Source organism: Halyomorpha halys, unplaced genomic scaffold (genome assembly GCF_000696795.3).
Source record: "Halyomorpha halys isolate HHAL.00 unplaced genomic scaffold, Hhal_1.1 Scaffold256.1, whole genome shotgun sequence".
Taxonomy (NCBI): Eukaryota; Metazoa; Arthropoda; class Insecta; order Hemiptera; family Pentatomidae; genus Halyomorpha; species Halyomorpha halys.
The window spans coordinates 298,284-316,269 of NW_027108006.1; the positions used below are offsets into that span (position 1 = coordinate 298,284).

The 17,986-nt window shown below is 28.9% G+C and overlaps 2 protein-coding genes across 5 annotated transcripts in view; one reads left to right on the top strand and one right to left on the bottom strand.

Moving 5' to 3' along the window:
• The window catches only part of LOC106680339 (uncharacterized), a 113,843-nt gene extending 103,784 nt beyond the window's left edge, over window positions 1-10,059 (top strand). The window contains exons 3-11 of the mRNA XM_067046401.1: window positions 714-921; window positions 3,061-3,272; window positions 4,116-4,266; window positions 4,945-5,099; window positions 5,536-5,707; window positions 6,186-6,358; window positions 6,820-6,889; window positions 7,352-7,434; window positions 8,497-10,059. Coding sequence (XP_066902502.1) covers window positions 714-921; window positions 3,061-3,272; window positions 4,116-4,266; window positions 4,945-5,099; window positions 5,536-5,707; window positions 6,186-6,358; window positions 6,820-6,889; window positions 7,352-7,434; window positions 8,497-8,775 — 1,503 coding nt within the window. The 3' untranslated portion in view covers window positions 8,776-10,059. The remainder of the gene's footprint in view (window positions 1-713; window positions 922-3,060; window positions 3,273-4,115; window positions 4,267-4,944; window positions 5,100-5,535; window positions 5,708-6,185; window positions 6,359-6,819; window positions 6,890-7,351; window positions 7,435-8,496) is intronic.
• Window positions 10,060-12,440: 2,381 nt separating this feature from the next.
• PCB (Pyruvate carboxylase) overlaps window positions 12,441-17,986 on the bottom strand; it is a 576,937-nt gene continuing 571,391 nt past the window's right edge. For all 4 annotated transcript variants that reach the window (XM_067046399.1, XM_067046400.1, XM_067046397.1 and 1 more), the window contains 5 exons: window positions 17,731-17,975; window positions 17,418-17,597; window positions 15,790-16,035; window positions 14,675-14,818; window positions 12,441-13,599 (listed from right to left, as the gene is read on the bottom strand). In XM_067046399.1, the coding sequence (XP_066902500.1) occupies window positions 13,351-13,599; window positions 14,675-14,818; window positions 15,790-16,035; window positions 17,418-17,597; window positions 17,731-17,975 (1,064 nt within the window). In that variant the 3' untranslated portion in view covers window positions 12,441-13,350. The remainder of the gene's footprint in view (window positions 13,600-14,674; window positions 14,819-15,789; window positions 16,036-17,417; window positions 17,598-17,730; window positions 17,976-17,986) is intronic.

Genomic DNA, 17,986 nt, shown 5'->3' on the forward strand with positions numbered 1-17,986 from the left:
TATGTTTCATAGTGAATTGAGATTGTCCCTGAAGATGGCCGAATTGGCCGAAACGTTGGACGTGTAAAAGAAATAAAAGTTTTGAGACTATAATTGGATGGTGTTTTGAATTATTTATTAAAAAGTTACCAGTCTCAAGAAAAAAATTTTAAGATTATAAATAAAAGTTTTCTTAATATAATTGTTTTTTTGTTTTTTTTTATCAATATCAGAAAAAAAATTGTCAATGCTTGTAGGACGTTCCATTATTTCACATGGTGTGAACCGTAGAAAAAATCTAATTCATTAGTGTTAATTATATTTAAAAACCAATATTTTGTTCGTTCTACGTTTTTTGCAATATAAAAATTCACATTTTGATGGGAGGTTTTTTTTTTTCGTGGTTTATTATAAAGGATCATTATTAAAAGAAGGAAACAATATATGTTTTGAAAATTATGAGGTTTTATTTGTATTAATGTTCAGAGGGCGTCGAACTACTAACAACATTTAAAGAGCATAATGATAGAATTTACTTTGATTTATTGTTTTTAATTTTATATGTATTATTTCTAGACGTCATTAAAAATAAATAATGAATTTTTAAGTTTTGTTTACAAAAAAAAAATCATATTATATGGATAAATAAAACTACTAAATTTAATCTGGTTCCACCATTTCCCCGATCTTCTACTTCTTGCTCACTGTTGCTGATACTTGTTCTTCTTCCTCAGGAATGCTGTATGTCCGGCCGATCTTACACCTACGGCCAGCTCGACGAGTTCAGCCGAAGAGTGGCTGCAGGATACCTCAAGTCTGGGTTGAGGCCAGGCCAGGTCGTATCCTTCGTCCTGCCCAACATCCCAGAGTTCATAATCGCCCTTCTGGGAGCACTTAGGGCCGGTCTTGTCGTATCCACCATCAACCCTATCTACGGAAACGGTTAGTATCAGAACGATAAATAAATTTCTGATTTTTTTTTTGTTTTATAATTAATCATGGTGATATTGTTGATGAAATCTTGAATGAAAGTTGAAGGTAGAAGGAGTTGGAAAAACAGGATTATATTCTTTTCCTTTTTCTCCTATTTCTCTCATGATCATCTGAGGGATCAAATCCTTTTTGCTACCACCAGAAGTGGATGACTTTAACTAAAACATTGGTCAAATTACTTCATTTATTTCTGACCGCATCCTCAAATATCATCTTATAGATAAATTAATTTATTTTATGTATGACATATTGTTGGTCATGGCTTTATGATATCAATAATAAGTAAAAAAAAAAGAATAAGAATTAAAAATCAATAATAAATAATTTCATGTACATTTATCATGCTCTGACTGCATATGATATCATATCATAGTCTAATTTATAAATATTTATGTTGTTTATAAATAGTAATATAATGTTTTATAATGTACAATACATTAATCCATGTATTAATATTTTGACAAATTAAACAAAAAAATATTGAGTGGAAGAGGGCCTATTTTATTGTTTTGCCCTCGACTCAGGCTCTGCTCACAGGGACTTTGTTACTATGAAATAATAACAATATTTCATTTCTCTTTTTTTAGTACTTGATCTCTTTAATTAATTATTATAATACTGGAAGATTATTGATTGACCGTGTGTATAGATGAATGGAATATGGTCTGGGTGCGGTAAAAAAAAACTCAAATAGTAGATAATTATACTATTTTATTGAGCCAACGTTTCGCCCCACGTTGCAGGGCTTCGTCAGGGCTAAAAAAGATACAAACACTATAGTTACAAAGAGGAAAAAGAAAAAACACAAGTGTAAAATAACAGGGGTATAAAATGAAAAGTAAGATATAACAAGAAAAATTAAAGGTTGTAAATAGTAAATAAAAAGGATATATATATTTTTTTATATTCACTATCCTTCCTGTTTTATTTAGATTCATGTATCTATCTTTTAATTTATATTCATGTGTTACGTTCTTAAGTGTACTTATATTAATTACTTTATTATTAATTTTCTATTATATTTTACACTTTTCTGTATCCCCGCTCATTTGGTATATTTTGTTTCTCACACCCATTGTATCTTATTATTTTATACTTTACTTTTCCTTTGCTTTTCTGTTGTTGTTTTTTTTTTTGTTTTGTTTTTTATTTATTTATTTTTTTTTTATTTTTTTTTTTATTAATATTTCTTTTCCCCCTATTATGTATATTAAGATTTATTGTTCACCTAATTTAAATACTTTTTTACTATGTTTACTTTACAAATTATTTTCGTATTGTGGCATAACTGCCATCCCCACTCCTCCCAATACAAACTGACACCTTGTCTTTGACTGCCGTCAAAACAGGTATGAACTCTGTCTCATCATTTGATTTGTATTTTTTTTTCTTTTTTCATCTCTTTATTTGTACTTTCTTTAATATTTCTCTCTTATCTATCTGTTACTATTACCCTTTTTATTTACTATTTACAACCTTTAATTTTTCTTATTATATCTTACTTTTCATTTTATACCCCTGTTATTTTACACTTATGTTTTTTTCTTTTTCCTTTTTGTAACTATAGTGTTTGTATCTTTTTTAGCCCTGACAAAGCCCTGCAACATGGGGCGAAACGTTGGCTCAATAAAATAGTATAATTATCTACTATTTGAGTTTTTTTTTTACCGCACTTGGACCATATTCCATTCAATTATTATAATACTTGAAGAAGTTTGTTGGGGGTGCAGTCAGCAAAAAACAACATAAATAAACAAAACCATATTTATTTATTTTATGCCTATGGTTTTGTTTTTTTATGTTGTTCTTTGCTGACTGCACCCCCGACAAACTTCTTCAAGCATTAATCTACGGTCAACTATCTACACCTCATTAATTATTATAATAGTTTAACAGCATGTATTTTAGGAATTAAAGTTATGGCACTCATAATCCCATTAGTATGTTATATAGATGAACTTTTTCAAAATAACCAATTAATGTTTTATTGATATAATTAATTAACTAAATTAATTTTTTTTTTAATTTAACTTTTCATTGATTTATGGTTTCTTAATTTTTTCATAAAATATCTTTTACTGTTTACAGAGGAAATAGGCTACCAGATTAACAATTCCGACTCAGCTCTAGTGCTGACATTTATGCTGAAGTTGGATGAAGTTAAAACCGCTGTGAGCAAAATGGACAAGAAACCCATTATCACCGTGATACATCAACCAGGAGACGAAGTCCCTGATGGCATTCAATCATTCATGGAGTTGTTCATGGTCGATGATGATGACCAGAAAGCTGTAGATAAGGTCAGTATTACTTTTATTTGATCAGAATTAACAGTACAAAAACTGAATATGAAATATGGATTTGTGCTGGTTTCTTACTGAATACTGAGAGCAGACACTGAAAATATTATTTTAAAATTAGTTAAAAAAATTAGTAATGATTTTACTTGTTTTAATATCAAAATTTATTTTTTCATTTGAAGTATGGTTTATGTACAGTAAAATTTATTTCTCAAATGAAAGTGTATTGGTTTTTATTTTTATTTTTTTTTCATTTTCATATTGCATCTTTGGAGGAACATTAAAGCAAGTACAAATTTATAACTTGTTGAGAATATACATTTAAAATTTTTAAAATAATGTCTGGCAAAAATAATATCAATTACACAACAAACTAAAATATTTTCATCTATACTTTGTATATTCTATGATTTATTCGTTTTTGTTTTTTTTTCTTATTAAGTAGTTTAATGAACATAATATGCAAATTTATTATTATTTCCCTAAAATTTTCATAATTTTTCAGACACAAAAGTAATTTTGTTGTTCTTTCTCTGTCTATGTAATTCCACATTCAATTTACTAAAAGTAATGATAAGCTGTCCATTCTGACTTCATAGCATCAGAGAAAGGACTGAAGATAATGCTTCGAACATACATCCACCGCAGGGAAGAGTTACAAATATGCTGTGCCCACTCTAAATAGAGTTACTTTTAGGAATAATAAGCATTATTATCTCATTTTTATGAAAAAATTTCCACTTCTATCCATATTACTCTAAAGATGCAATATATTTATTTAGTGTGTGTTATTAAGGTATTTGTTTAAAATAAATATTATCATAGATAATTTTTTTTGTTTAGGTCAAAGTAGATCCTGACCATCTTGCATTACTTCTCTATTCCTCAGGTACGACTGGTCTTCCAAAAGGAGTCCGCCTGACGCACAGAAATATTATTTCAAATATTGTACAAGTCGATACGCCAGAAACTAGTCCAATAATTGAAACCACAGGTAAGGTGCAATAGAGGATTTGTAAACAAATGTTTAACTGTCTTTAATCAAACAGGGTGTGTCAAAGAAACTTAAATACTACTTCAACTTTGTCATAACAAACATTTCTGATGTCTTTTATGATTTACACTCAAATGATTGAACTAACACTGACGGATGATATGGATGATTCTCAAACAGCCAGTAATTTTCAAGTCCCTCTTGACTAATGCTTTCAAAGTCAGTATTTATTCATGTTAGTTATAAAATGATCTCAGGAAAAATTTCTTTTTGATAGATGTGATAAATTATATTGAAACGTTTCTCATTGTCATGGCTGTCCCACTACAACATTTTTATCTTCAAATATTCTTTAACTTTATTTTATTCATATTTTGGGAAAAAGATATTTACAAAAATTATTTAAATTAATCTTTTACTCTGTGAGAAGAGAGTATAGGATATTTCAAAATACGTTATAGAAAAAAAAATTCATTATCGTAGACAAAAAAAGCTATTACTAAAGACAGAAATAGAGAAATTTTAATTACTTCCAGGATTCTGAAATTTTGTAGCAACCGTTAAGTTTTAAATATGATGTTTGCCACCACTTTTAAAACTTAAGGGTTGATGATATATATATTTATTTTTAATTACCATTAACAGATTGAATTTATTTTATTTTTATTTAATTTTCAGCTGACTATCAAGACATAATTGCTTGTGTACTACCGTTCTTCCATGTATATGGCTTGGTAATTGGTAGTCTCTCTTACCTGAGCAAAGGTTGTAAGCTGCTTACTCTTCCCAGGTTCGAACCAGACATGTACCTCAGGGCTCTCAAAGAGCAAAAGGTAGGTTCTGATTTTTTTTTATTATATAAAATTATATGACATGATATAAGTAATGGTAAGGGTTGTAGTCGAAATAAATATACAATGATAAATGACAGTTTAAAGTATGCCAATGTTTTGATTCACATTGAATATTTAAATTATCATTATCTTTAACCCCTAAGTTGTCGTACTGATGCATATAATTTTCACTCAAGCTATTTTTGTCCATTCAATGTGGTAATGACTAAGGCACACATAGGTTGGACAAACCTATTTACTCTTTTCCTTGTAATATTAAAATTGATTGTTGCTTTGTAAGTCTTTTTGTAAAAATAAATGTGTAAATTTTATCTTGAATGGAATTTTTCAATGTCTGACATCATTAGAGAAAGTTTACTAAATAAATTTTTTTTTTAAATATTAATTTTGAAGTATTATTGTTTGTTCATTTTAGACAACACTAGCACATGTTGTTCCACCTTTGGTGCAGTTCTTAGCAAACCATCCTGCTGTGACAGCATCTCATCTCGACACTTTGAGATTCTGTATGAATGGTGCAGCTGCTGTATCCCAAACCGATGCAAATAAATTGCTTGAGAAGAAGAAGTCATTACGCCTTCTTTCTGGTATTTATAGTTTTATATTTTTATTTTAATATTTATCTAATCCTTCATTCGAGTGATTCAAATAAAAAAACTATTGTAATGATTAGTTGCATTTGTATGACGATGTACAATTTTTATTATTTATTTCATTAAGTGTAAATACCTTGAAAGAATTCTTAACAATAATTTTAAACCTATCGATCTGCTAAAGTGAGGTGTTAAACTCAAGTCAATTTATTACTTCAATTGTATAAATTATTTGAAATAATTTTTTTAAGAATTCAATAAATATATATTTTAATATTGAAAAATCCTGAGAGTTAGCTGAAAATTATTTTAAATAAAAAAATCTTTGAAAAAGCTAGGGTAATGGACACTCTTCAAGGAAAAATTATGTTATTTGCAGAATTTTATATAAAAGAACAAGAATTTTTTTTCTAATTTTGTAGTTAAGTTTTTAATAGTTTCAACAACATTCAATAATACAATTATTTTTTAGGTTATGGTTTGACTGAGGCATCACCAGTTATAACAGTTAGCAAAAATACCTCAACAAATTTAATTTCTGTTGGCCACATCGTCCCAAACACAGAAATAAAAATAGTTGATACTGAAACAGGCAAGATAAAAGATTCAAGTACTCCTGGAGAAATATGTGTCCGTGGGCCACAGGTGAAAATAATAATATATGTTATAATTTAATTTTAAATTTATTATTTCTTAAATAATAATCAAGTTATAAGTTTAATAAGTCCTTCAGTGGAATTTAGTAGTCAGTCTTTTGCTTTTATTATTTTTCATTTTCTGAAATAATATCAAACCTTTTGTTACAAAAAGAGCATTGTACTTTACGATTCTGAGAAATCCATTCTTTACGTTAAGCTTTCAAGTGTACTCCTTCAGTATTTTTTTTATTCATTGTTTTACATGGTTGAGAACTATTTTGCATCTTTTTTATGTGTTCTGTTATCTATTTTTTGGATTTCTAATCAACTGTGTTATTCTTTGCTGAGAATGGTAACAGAATGAAAATTAATTTTCTTTATTTCATTTCACTTGTTATAAATCTTTGCAACTACAACAAATACAACAATTTTTATTTACTTTTTAAGATATGCTTTTATTTATTACAGGTAATGGATGGCTATCATAAAAATGAACAAGCAACTAAGGAAACCATCATTGATGGATGGCTTCATACAGGTGAATGATTAAGAGATTTAATTTAATTTATTATATGTATAAATAATTGACCGTATCAATAAAAATTATGGAGGATATATTTAGGGGTGTGGTAACAAGAAAACAAAAAAAAAAAATTTGTTCTAACTGCGCCCGTGACTATCATCTTCATTATGTATTTTTTTAAACGTATTAATTATTATAAAATATATTATAAATTGCTTATTACCTCTTCTTGAGATTTATCCTGTGACAGAGGCAATCTGTGTTACCACAATTTGAATTCTGTCGAACAATCATGATTAATTTTCAGTTTTATTTTTTTAAAAGCAACTTAAGTCAACCTAATTTTATAATATCTAATTATCAAACACTGTAACTTAGGTTTATTCATAAAAATTTCTTAAAGTAGTTTATTTTACTTGAGTAGTTGTTAAATCAAATATTGAAATTTTTTGAAGAAACGTCCAATGATTGTTGCAGGTGATGTCGGCTACTTTGATAAAGACGGGCAGATGTTTATTGTAGACAGAATCAAAGAATTAATCAAAGTCAAAGGATTCCAGGTAAGAGGAGATAATTCAATAAAAAGATTGGCTAAAAAAATTATAATTGCTTTATGAGCCTAATTGGATTGTTTAAATTTAATCATAGGCTGGAATAACATTTGTCACAATTTCCAGGTAACACAGTACAGGCCAAATAATGTCATACTTATAAAATTTTATTAATGATGCCGGTTGTACCATGTATGATGTTATTCTAATATTTTTAGCAATATTATCATCATATTCTGTTCTTCTTGATGACATAGCAGTGTGAAATATCTGCTTATACCTCCATGCTTTCCTGTCCTCCACAAATCTTCTCTCTTCCCAGCTTTAGGCTCTCTTACAGAAAACTTACTTAATACTCTCATGTAATTCTGGACCTCATTCCTATATATTGAGATGGCCAAGCATCCTTAATTGGTATTTTTCTATCACAGTTTGATGAGATATCTTCCTCAGATATTGCATATCCATTGCCTGGATCTGTCCTTTATGTTTTATAGTTATTTTATAGAACTCAGAGGAATTTCTAAATAGTACTGATAAGAGGGAATCATATATCTTTACTTAGATTTTCTTCCTCACTTCTTTTCTATTGAAGAAGCCACTATTTAAACAACAATCATTTTGGCATGTTCCATAACTCATATAGATGAACACCAAGATACTTAAATATTTCAACTTGTTCAAGCCTGACCCTCTTAATCCTAAGTACTCTCATTGCTCTCCTATGTTATTTGCTTATCTGTATTACTTTTGCCTTTATGACATTAATTTTCGTATTCACAGTTTGTAATTCCTATTGGACAATATTTTGATCAGTAGTTCAAAATAGTAAAGAGTAAATTATTAATACTGGACTAATGTCTTTCCTTAAGATAACCTAGATGGTTGGGCCAAAGTATCTAGTTTAAATTTTAAGTTTTGTTTTTTGTACATATTGATTGAAATTCCAAACAGTAACTCAGAAATTTAATACACCTGAGAAACCATCATTTATAATTTCTCATTAATAATATCTGTTAACAATTATTTTTCTTCTCGGAATCCTATTTTAATTTTAATTTTTTTCTCCAGGTCGCACCATTAGAATTGGAAGAAATTTTAAGAGAGCACCCTGGTGTGGCAGATTGTGGAGTGGTTGGTAGACCGGACAAGAGATTTGGTGAAGTCCCAGTAGCATTTGTCGTTCCTTCAAAAAAGAAACCGACAACCAAGGAGCTTCAAGATTACGTAGCTGCTAAAGTGGCAGAGTACAAGCAAATATCAGAAGTCGTATTCATAGAAGCCATACCTAAAAATCTAACAGGAAAGATACTTAGAAAAAATTTAAAAGAAATGTTGACACAAGGGTAACCATCAAATTAAAGAAGAGTTATTAAAGATAGATCGTTTGTGACTCCCTTTAGCAAAGACAAAGAAACTTTTTCTGCTTTAGAGAGACTCTTCAAAACATCAGAGTGATTTGAGAGCAGATGTGTACGTTAGTTTATAGAGATCTCCACAAAAGGTGGTCATGTCGAGTTTGAAAACTTCAAGTGCCTGCTTAAAAAAAATAATTTCTAACGTAGATGGATAAGCAAAACAATATTTTTTTAACTGTTTAGATTTGTGACAAATTCATCTCTAATTTCTATTTTATAAAATGATTCTTGAAGGGATTAATTATTTAAATTCTAGAATCAAGAAATAAAGATGCGAAATCAGTTGAAATCCACGAGAATTCCCTTCTTAGAATCATAAGAATGAAGTTGAAATTTAGAGTAATAAAAAGTCAATTATTATCGAGAACTTTAGAACTGAAACTCAACAGCCATTAACATGATTAGAAAAAAAAAAAAAAATACAACTTATATTTTTGTAAATTATTAGGCATAGAGATAAGAATAAATTATAAAAAGTTTACAAAAGTAGTAAATTTACTTTATATTAAAGTGATGTAAGGTTCAAAGGAAAAAGACTTACCATATCCCCTCCTGTGGTTTTTATTCTGGTTTAATTTTATCACACAAGATGCCGAAAATTATTGAGACTGATTTGAATAGGTATATTCTGGTTTATAACAATTATAAATTCACTTTTATTTTAATACTTTAGTTCACGATTATACTATGCCCCACTGGTACACACAATAAACTTGTTAAAGTATTTACAATAATTTTGCACTTTATATAAAATATGTATGCAGTGGAAATTATTTACTATAACATAATTATGAGTAAATTACATTTTTATTTGAACAAATTTATTTTTAATAATCACAACAATAAGTAATGGTATTTTATTTTTCAACATTAGTTTTTTTTTTTTTAAATTTTACTTGTACATTTTATTTTGTTTTTATTTTACATTCTTCAGCAGTAGAAGTCAAAGATTACATGCAATTCATCTGTAAGATATCTTTGCACAAGAATAAGAAATTAAGTTTAGAGTCTGAAAATTTAATTAATAAATTAACAAATGATATAGAAATAATAAGAGACTGGATCTTTGTAATCAATTGTGTGTGCTGGGTGTTTAAAAACAAGCAGTAGATTTTAAGTAGCAAATTTTATGTAATTGATCACTATGCAGAAAAAAAATTATGTAGTTAGAAATAAATATTTTAATGTTTAATAAAACTTACAAAACAAAAAAAAAGTATAAAAAATATTACACAATTTTAAAAATATCCTGTTTTTAAAAATAAAAAATTAAGGGTTACCTTCAGAAACCTTTAAATATTTTATGTTTTACTTGTGAAGATACTTTTTAAAACCTGTAAGTTATAATCCAAAATGTAGCTTGTTATAAAAGTTTATTGACATCAACATTGTATACATTAAAATATAAATATTGTTTAATCTCTTGTACAAAATGTATAATTATGAATATTATGATGTATAATTATGTACATATCTTATAAATAATATATACATACATCTCTATAAAAAATATATATATTTTTATTTTTGACAAATATTTTAAGGTTTCTGGTTAAATTATTATTTTAACAGTTTTAAATAAACAAGTGCTTACAAATTTATTGTTAATTTATGGATTAGGTGCAATTTTGTTAAATATAAATTGTTTTCAGAATATATTTATTTAATCTAACCTCCTTTTTTCCTTTGCATATAATACCTAGGTATTTTATAAAGTGACAAATGCTATTTAGGCGATTGATGAAATATGAAAATTATTAAATACTTTTCCTTTTCATATATAAATATTCTATAAAATGAGAAATATTATTCAACAACCAATAGTCACTAGATGCCTTCTTAGAAGTCACTTTGGATTTTGAACATCAATTACTAACTTCTGGTAAGTAGTTTCAGTTAAGAAAATACTGTTTTTGCAGCGTTAGCTTGAATTTTGGACAGTTCATTGTTGAATTGTTTCATATCTATAAACCATGAATCATTTTTCATTCATGACTCCTCCAACACTAGCTTGCTCCTCCAATTCCATACAGCAAACAACTTATTTTTTATTAAATAGATTTAAGTGAAATTGTGTATTTTGACACTCCCTAACAAACTGTTAACTGCAATTGACAAATTCTAAGCTTGGAGCGTGCTTTAAAAGTTATGTGCCTTGCCATGTGATATTTTAAACAATTCAGATATGTAGTTCATACTTTTCTGGTTTTTCGTTTGGGATTATATAGAATGCCAAGGAAACATGTGAAATATGAATGAATTTATACATTGACAGCTAGTTTAGGCATTTCACAGAATGCCTGGTTTCCAACTTCGGTGGTAACATTTATTAAACATTATTATTACAAATTTTTTTTTTTTTTACTTTTCAATTAGCTGAGAAATTAATTAACATTAACTGCTAAATTCAATTAAAAAATATAAATAAGAAATTGGATAAGAACGGTTATTTAAATACAATTTGTATCGTATTTTTCTGTTCAAAATAGATATAGCTTGTTCACGTAAACGGTAAGGTAGAGGTTGCTAATTGCTTTTCAAATTGCCCAATTTACTCTAATTACAATCATGTATGGGTAAATAACAGATATATTCAGAAAATTTTTAAGTAATATTTTTAAGTAAATTAGCTACAGTTGAAATAAATAGCCAGATACAATATTTATTCAAGTGGATTCTTAAATTAAGGTATTATCTATGGCGATTTTAACTATTAGTTTCTACTATACTTAATTTTGCATTTGGCTTACTCCTCAGAGTTTTCCAGAAAATATATATTTTTTTCTAATTTCTGATTGGATGTGGGTAATATTTTGGCTACATAATTTTAGTAATTAAAGCTTCAGTATCTGAAGGATGCAGAGGAAAAACAGGCAATGCAACATTTTTTTTTTTTTCAAAATTGATTTATTTTTGAATAAAAATAGACAAAAGGAAGCGCTTTATTTCTTTGAGGTCAAAAATGTAAAAAAACTGTTCAATACCTATCTAAAAATATATAGAGGGATAAAAGGCTCCAACCATAACTGCGGAGGGAAACAGACAATGTCCACAAATTCATGGTTACTAGACCAACAGTTGTGCAAGGAGGCGATTTGGTCAGAATTAGACTCTGATTCTTACCCAAAGATTTTTACCCAATTAAGGGTACCCAGTCTATGAGGCTGGGTGCACCCCAGGAGGCCTCCAGAACCCACAGTGATGCTAAAGTGTAACAGAAAACAATGTTCTGCCCAGCCGGATTCGAACTTGGGTCCTTGGAGTTAGTAGCATTGTACCTTAAATGAGAATTTTTATAGTATTGTTAAAATGCATTTTTATTTTGTATCACTATTCTTGACAAGCTGCTGTATAAATAAACTAGTACATGTAAATTCAACCAGATTACAAATAAACCTCAAATCTGAGTATTTGTGCTCTAAAGAACACAAAAGTTAAGTTAAAAATAAGAAATTTATTTTTATTTATACAACTGCTCCTACTTGAACTAGATGAATATATCTAATAACAGGAAATAAGATGAGAAATACAAATAGCAGTTAATGAGTCTGCAATAAAGCTCTTTGATGATCAAGGGAAAAACAAAATAAAGGCAAGTAAACTTAGAAAAATATATTTAGCAAACAACAAAGATCATGTGTATAAAACAAACAATCCTCATTACAAAAATAAAACAAATTAAATTTAAAATAGAAAAACTATAACATGTTTGATAAAATTATTCAAGTTTTTACATTTTGGATCTTTTAAAAAAATAACTATCAATAACAGACTGTAACCTCTGGACACAAAAAATTTAAACAACCAAATACAATTAATAACTGACTAGATTTAACTAATTATATTCCGTTTATCCATTTAATTTACCATCCTATAAATAATTAACAACAACTTTTACAAACATTGCTTGATAATTACAACAGAAATTGGGGAATGTACAATTTGATTACAAAACTGCATCCCATATCATCAACAGCCTCTCTTTTTAAAATGTATAACTTGATATATATATTTTAAATTAAAACTATATTAAAACTTAATTATAAACTATTGCAAAGTTGTAACAGTATAAGGTAAAACTAACTATAATGGAATGGAATTCTATTATTACATTCGTAACTAACAATTTTAGAACTAAGTATAGTACAGCTAAAATTTATATTCAATTACAGCTAATTGGAAAATAAGTACACTTTTAGCCAATAACAAAATATGCTGAATTTTATTAAGATTGATATACAATAAAATATTACTTTTAAATTATAAATAACTTATGAAACTGAAAGAGAGAGTCAATGAAAATAGACATATTTCAATGATATTAAAATTCAAGCCGCTTCGTACAAAACTAGGGTGTTTCGTAGATGATTCATTGATAAATCTATCACTGTCTTTAAAAGATAAGCAATTGATAATTGCTTTCAAATTTCCATAAACATAAATAAAAAGAAGTCTTCCGTTTCTTCAGATAATCACATTATAAGCAGTTTTTAAGCTGAGGAAGCTTTTATTCAAGAGTAAGGAGGAGATCATCTCCTTCGAGTTTCATGCCGACGGTAGCTTCAAGAGACACGACCTTGCCTGCAATGGGAGCTTGGACAACCATCTCCATCTTCATTGCAGAGAGGACAACTAATGGAGCTCCCTTCTCGACAACATCACCAGGTTTCACTCTGATTTCCATCACTGTTCCTGGCATTGGTGCTCCAACTTGTCCTTTAGCACTCTTCTGAGCTTTAGGATGGATGTGCAATTCCTGGAAGAAATTTGAAATTGAGATGTGTAAAATTTTTTTACAAAAGTATCATCTGATTTTACAGAAATAATAAAGTTCGATTTCTAATTAGCGTCAAAAAAACAGTTCTTCTCATACAATTATCCTAATTTTTATTATATTGCTTCACCGAACATTTTGGGGTGTACTATCCTCAGGATATTCTCACTTTATTTCAGTCTAACATCTGTACATACTTAATTATCCACTTGTAGTGATTTGCATCGATTATCAATAGTAACAATTGAGAAGGTTTCCATGATCCTATGGGGTCAGTGTGTGTACAATTGTCATGTGATTGCTAATGTTATAAAACATAAGAGTTTTCATAATTATTTCAATAATTATAAACTAAGAAATGTTTCTAAGTCAATTATTTATTTCCACATCAAAGTTTATAACACCACTCCTAATGTCCAATATTATTTTCAAAATTAGATTTTTTTGCCTTCATTCTATATTGATCCCTTTCAAATATAAAACTATCAATGCCTAAAAGTATTAATTGTCCATTGTAACATTCATACTCTAGTATATAAAATGGTCACCCCTTAAAAAAAAAAAAAAAATTAAAAAATTAAATTATGGATATATAATATTGGACATGAGGAATGGATATATGAATATATAAAAATATTATGAAGATGTTCGGAGATGTGGTCTGAAATTCAGGTCGAAACATCAATAAGTTTTATTTATTTGTTTATATTTTCCTGACCGCATCCCCGTTCATCTTCTTCCCATACTAATCTACTGTCAACTATTTACATCTCATAAGATTGATACTAGACTGAAATAAAAAAATATAAATTTTATTGACAAATCTTTATGGTCATTGAACAAAAAAGTTAATAATTAAATAAAAATATGAACTTTGTTTATTGTAGAACTCTCAAAACAAGCTACATAATAAACAATTAAATTAACAAACCGTTAACTAATAAAGTAAAAAATCATAAAATATCAAAAGTATATTGGGAGTATACTGGAATAAAAAATCTCCCTAAAAACAAGTGATCTCAATAAAAATGTTACTGTAACTAGCATAAAAACTCACCTTAGCTCCTTCCTTGTCCTTAATAAACACAGACCGAAGTTGGCCGTTCATCTCAAAGAACACTTCTTTCTCTCCTGCAGGAGTCAGATCTTCAGCCATGGCCAACAATTTGATTGCCAAAGTTTTACCTTTTTCGATTGTTACCTAGAAGAAACTCAAATTTATTAGAACAATTATATTTCAGTGTAAAAACTAAATTTAAGCACACAGGGGTGTGGATACAACTTTTGGGGGAAAGGTAAAGTTCAGGGGAAGGGGAGAAAATCCAAAGATTTTGACTGGATTTTCCAACTAATGGTGAGCTGTTTATAAGCAATTTGTGTATAAATAATCTTGTAACAACACTGCTATTATTTGCTGGTCTACACCATAACTTCTTATAGCCATCAGAACCATTGTAGGCTAACATGACACAACCTAGCGGCTATGACATCATCAGACAAACATTGTATATTAATACATGTATTATTTCTTGTAAATAATTTAATTTTTTACACCAAATATTCCTAAATATATTATTTGAATAAATGAAAATTATACAATAGAATCTTCTGATCCTCTAAAACCTAACACTTATACGTAGCATCAAAGGCATTTTTAAGCTAAGAAGTGCCACTAGCACAAATTTGACAAATTAAGGTAAATCCACCTCACGGATCTACCTCACAGATCTACCTCCTAAGGATACAATGAGTAATAACACACATGAGTGGACCAGTATATTCTATTTCAATTTATGGATAAATTAAACTGTATTATTACTCCACAAAGCCTTCTCTGGATTACTTTTCCTTTCAATGACTTCTGTTCTTTCGCCAGAACCTACAGCAAATAATACTGTAAAACCTCTTGACTGAAAGCGAAAACCTTACAGAGTATCTACTGAGCAAGGACCTAAAGAGAATAATGGTGAAAAATATTGCAAGATATGCTTCGAGCCAAACGATTAAAAGGGAATCCTGTCAGATCACCTCACTTTGGGACAACAGGCATCTATAATTCATATTGAAGTATCAGATGTTCCTAATGGTAAACTCTTGATTGAGAGAGATCTACAGATGTCATAACCAGTATATATTAAAACAATAATTGTTAAAAAAAAAAGTTAATAGTACCTCAAGTTCCTCTCCAATCTTGGGACCAATGAGGAACACCCTAGTATCCAGTTTGTCAACAGGTCCAAATTCATGTTTGAAGTTGAGGAAATCTTCAGTAACAGCAGGGTACAGAGCAGCACTGATGACATCTTTATCGGTGGCATGTGGGTGGCGTTCAATCAATTCTGCTTTCAACAGGTTAAAGTCGAGTGGACGTAAGCTTTCACCTGGCCTTCCCTTAATACGAGGCATATCCTTCAGAACCTGTAACATAAGGAGTAAATTAAGAAAAATAAAAATAAAATGCTGATTTTGAATTGTAAAATGATGTCTAAAACATTGTCAACAAAAAGTAATAAAAACTCTTTTCCCCTCCAACTTTACTTATAAATACCTATAATACATGATCATTCATTGTATCTGGACTTAGGAACCGTTCAAATAATGTATTTATGAAATAAATAAAAGGTTTAATTATTTTTATAATATATATATTTTTCTTTTTGGCCAAGACTCCCATTGGAGTCCTATATTGCCTAACCATAGTTGGGGGTCAAATTTCTTCATTTTGTGGGACCGCCACTCAATGAAAAAAGCCAATATCCCAGGCCGGATTCGAACCGGCACCGCCAATAGACATCAGATTGGTAAGATTGTGTCTTAACCACTGAGCTACCGGCGGCCCATATAATTTTTTAATGCATTATTTAATTTTCTATAAGTTTCAATTCTGTCCCAAGACTTTCACAATTAATTTTTCAAACAAAATTTATAATAAAATCATTTTTTTTTAAATATGAATAATGACCAACTCTTCATGACAGTTATTTTTACTTATTATTAAATAATTACCTTTTTAATATCTCCACTAATAGCTGCTAATGGGTTATGTGACCATGATATTGACCATCTATTATCCACTAAAATTAATCTGATTCGGCTTTAGAGGCTACCGATATTTTGTGGGCAGTTACTAGACGATGATTTTGTGGCCAGTTACTAGAAGTTAAAGCACAAGAATCCCTCCATAATGTGATAGTAGAGAGTGTATTATTGCCTCTGTGTAAAGACAGCTTTAAAGTTCACAAATGTTGGACAAATATATGGCATCAATTTGTTGCTTTATTATCATTTATAGCAAAATAATAGTCAGAAAACGATCAAATTGTAGCAGTGTGGGCTAAATCAGGTTCTAGAAATAGATTGTCAGTCTAGAATAATTTTTTTTTTATTGAGATTTATGGAGGTAAAGTATACCACAAAAATAACAATTAATTTTTATTTCAAAATAGTTTCAATAAAAAATTAATTTTTATTTGCATAAAATAAAAATTTCATCAAAGCCATAAACCATAAAAGGTTTTTTTTTTTTTTTTTAATAAAAGCTCTTGCTGAATTTTTATATTAAAATTAATAGTAAAAATTTTGGAACAATAGTTAAACTGAAACACAAGTTCAGTAACTGTATGGAATCCTCCTGAAAGCTTACAAAGGGGCCTCAATATGTTAAAAATATAAAAAGTTAAAATAAACTGATATGCAGGGACAAAATATTAAAATTGATAAATTTTTCATTAACTACATCTCTAAAAACATATAAAGAGAACTTAATATGTTAGAAAAACAAAAAAGTTATTATTGGTTACCTTAGACCTGAATGGCTCAGGGAAACCTTTGTAGGGCTCTCCAATAGCTCCTTGAAGGAACTCGACAACAGACTTGGGGAAGCTGAGTTCTTCTGCCCTCTGCATCACCTCTGCACTTGTCAGCTTGTTCTGGACCATGAACTGTGCCAAGTCTCCAACAACTTTAGAGGAAGGTGTCACCTATTTTAAAATTAAAATTAATGTTCACCAAGAATGGAAACAAATAATAAATAAACAACAACGAAACATCAAACCAAGTAAGAAACTTGAATAAATAACTATTTTACAAAATTAAGGATTCATGATAAGTTACCTTTATGATATCCCCAAGAAGAAGATTGGCTTCCCTATAAGCTTTCTTAACATCCTCAAAGAAGTCACCAAGACCAAGTGAAAATGCCTGGAACTGGAGATTGGTGTATTGTCCTCCGGGTATCTCATTAAGGTAGACATCAGCGTTTCCAGATTTCATTGTGACGGTACATTCAAAAGGTGCATACAGTGTCCTAGTTTGTTCCCAATAGGCAGAGTATTCTGAGACATTACTTAACTGGACACCTGAATAAAAC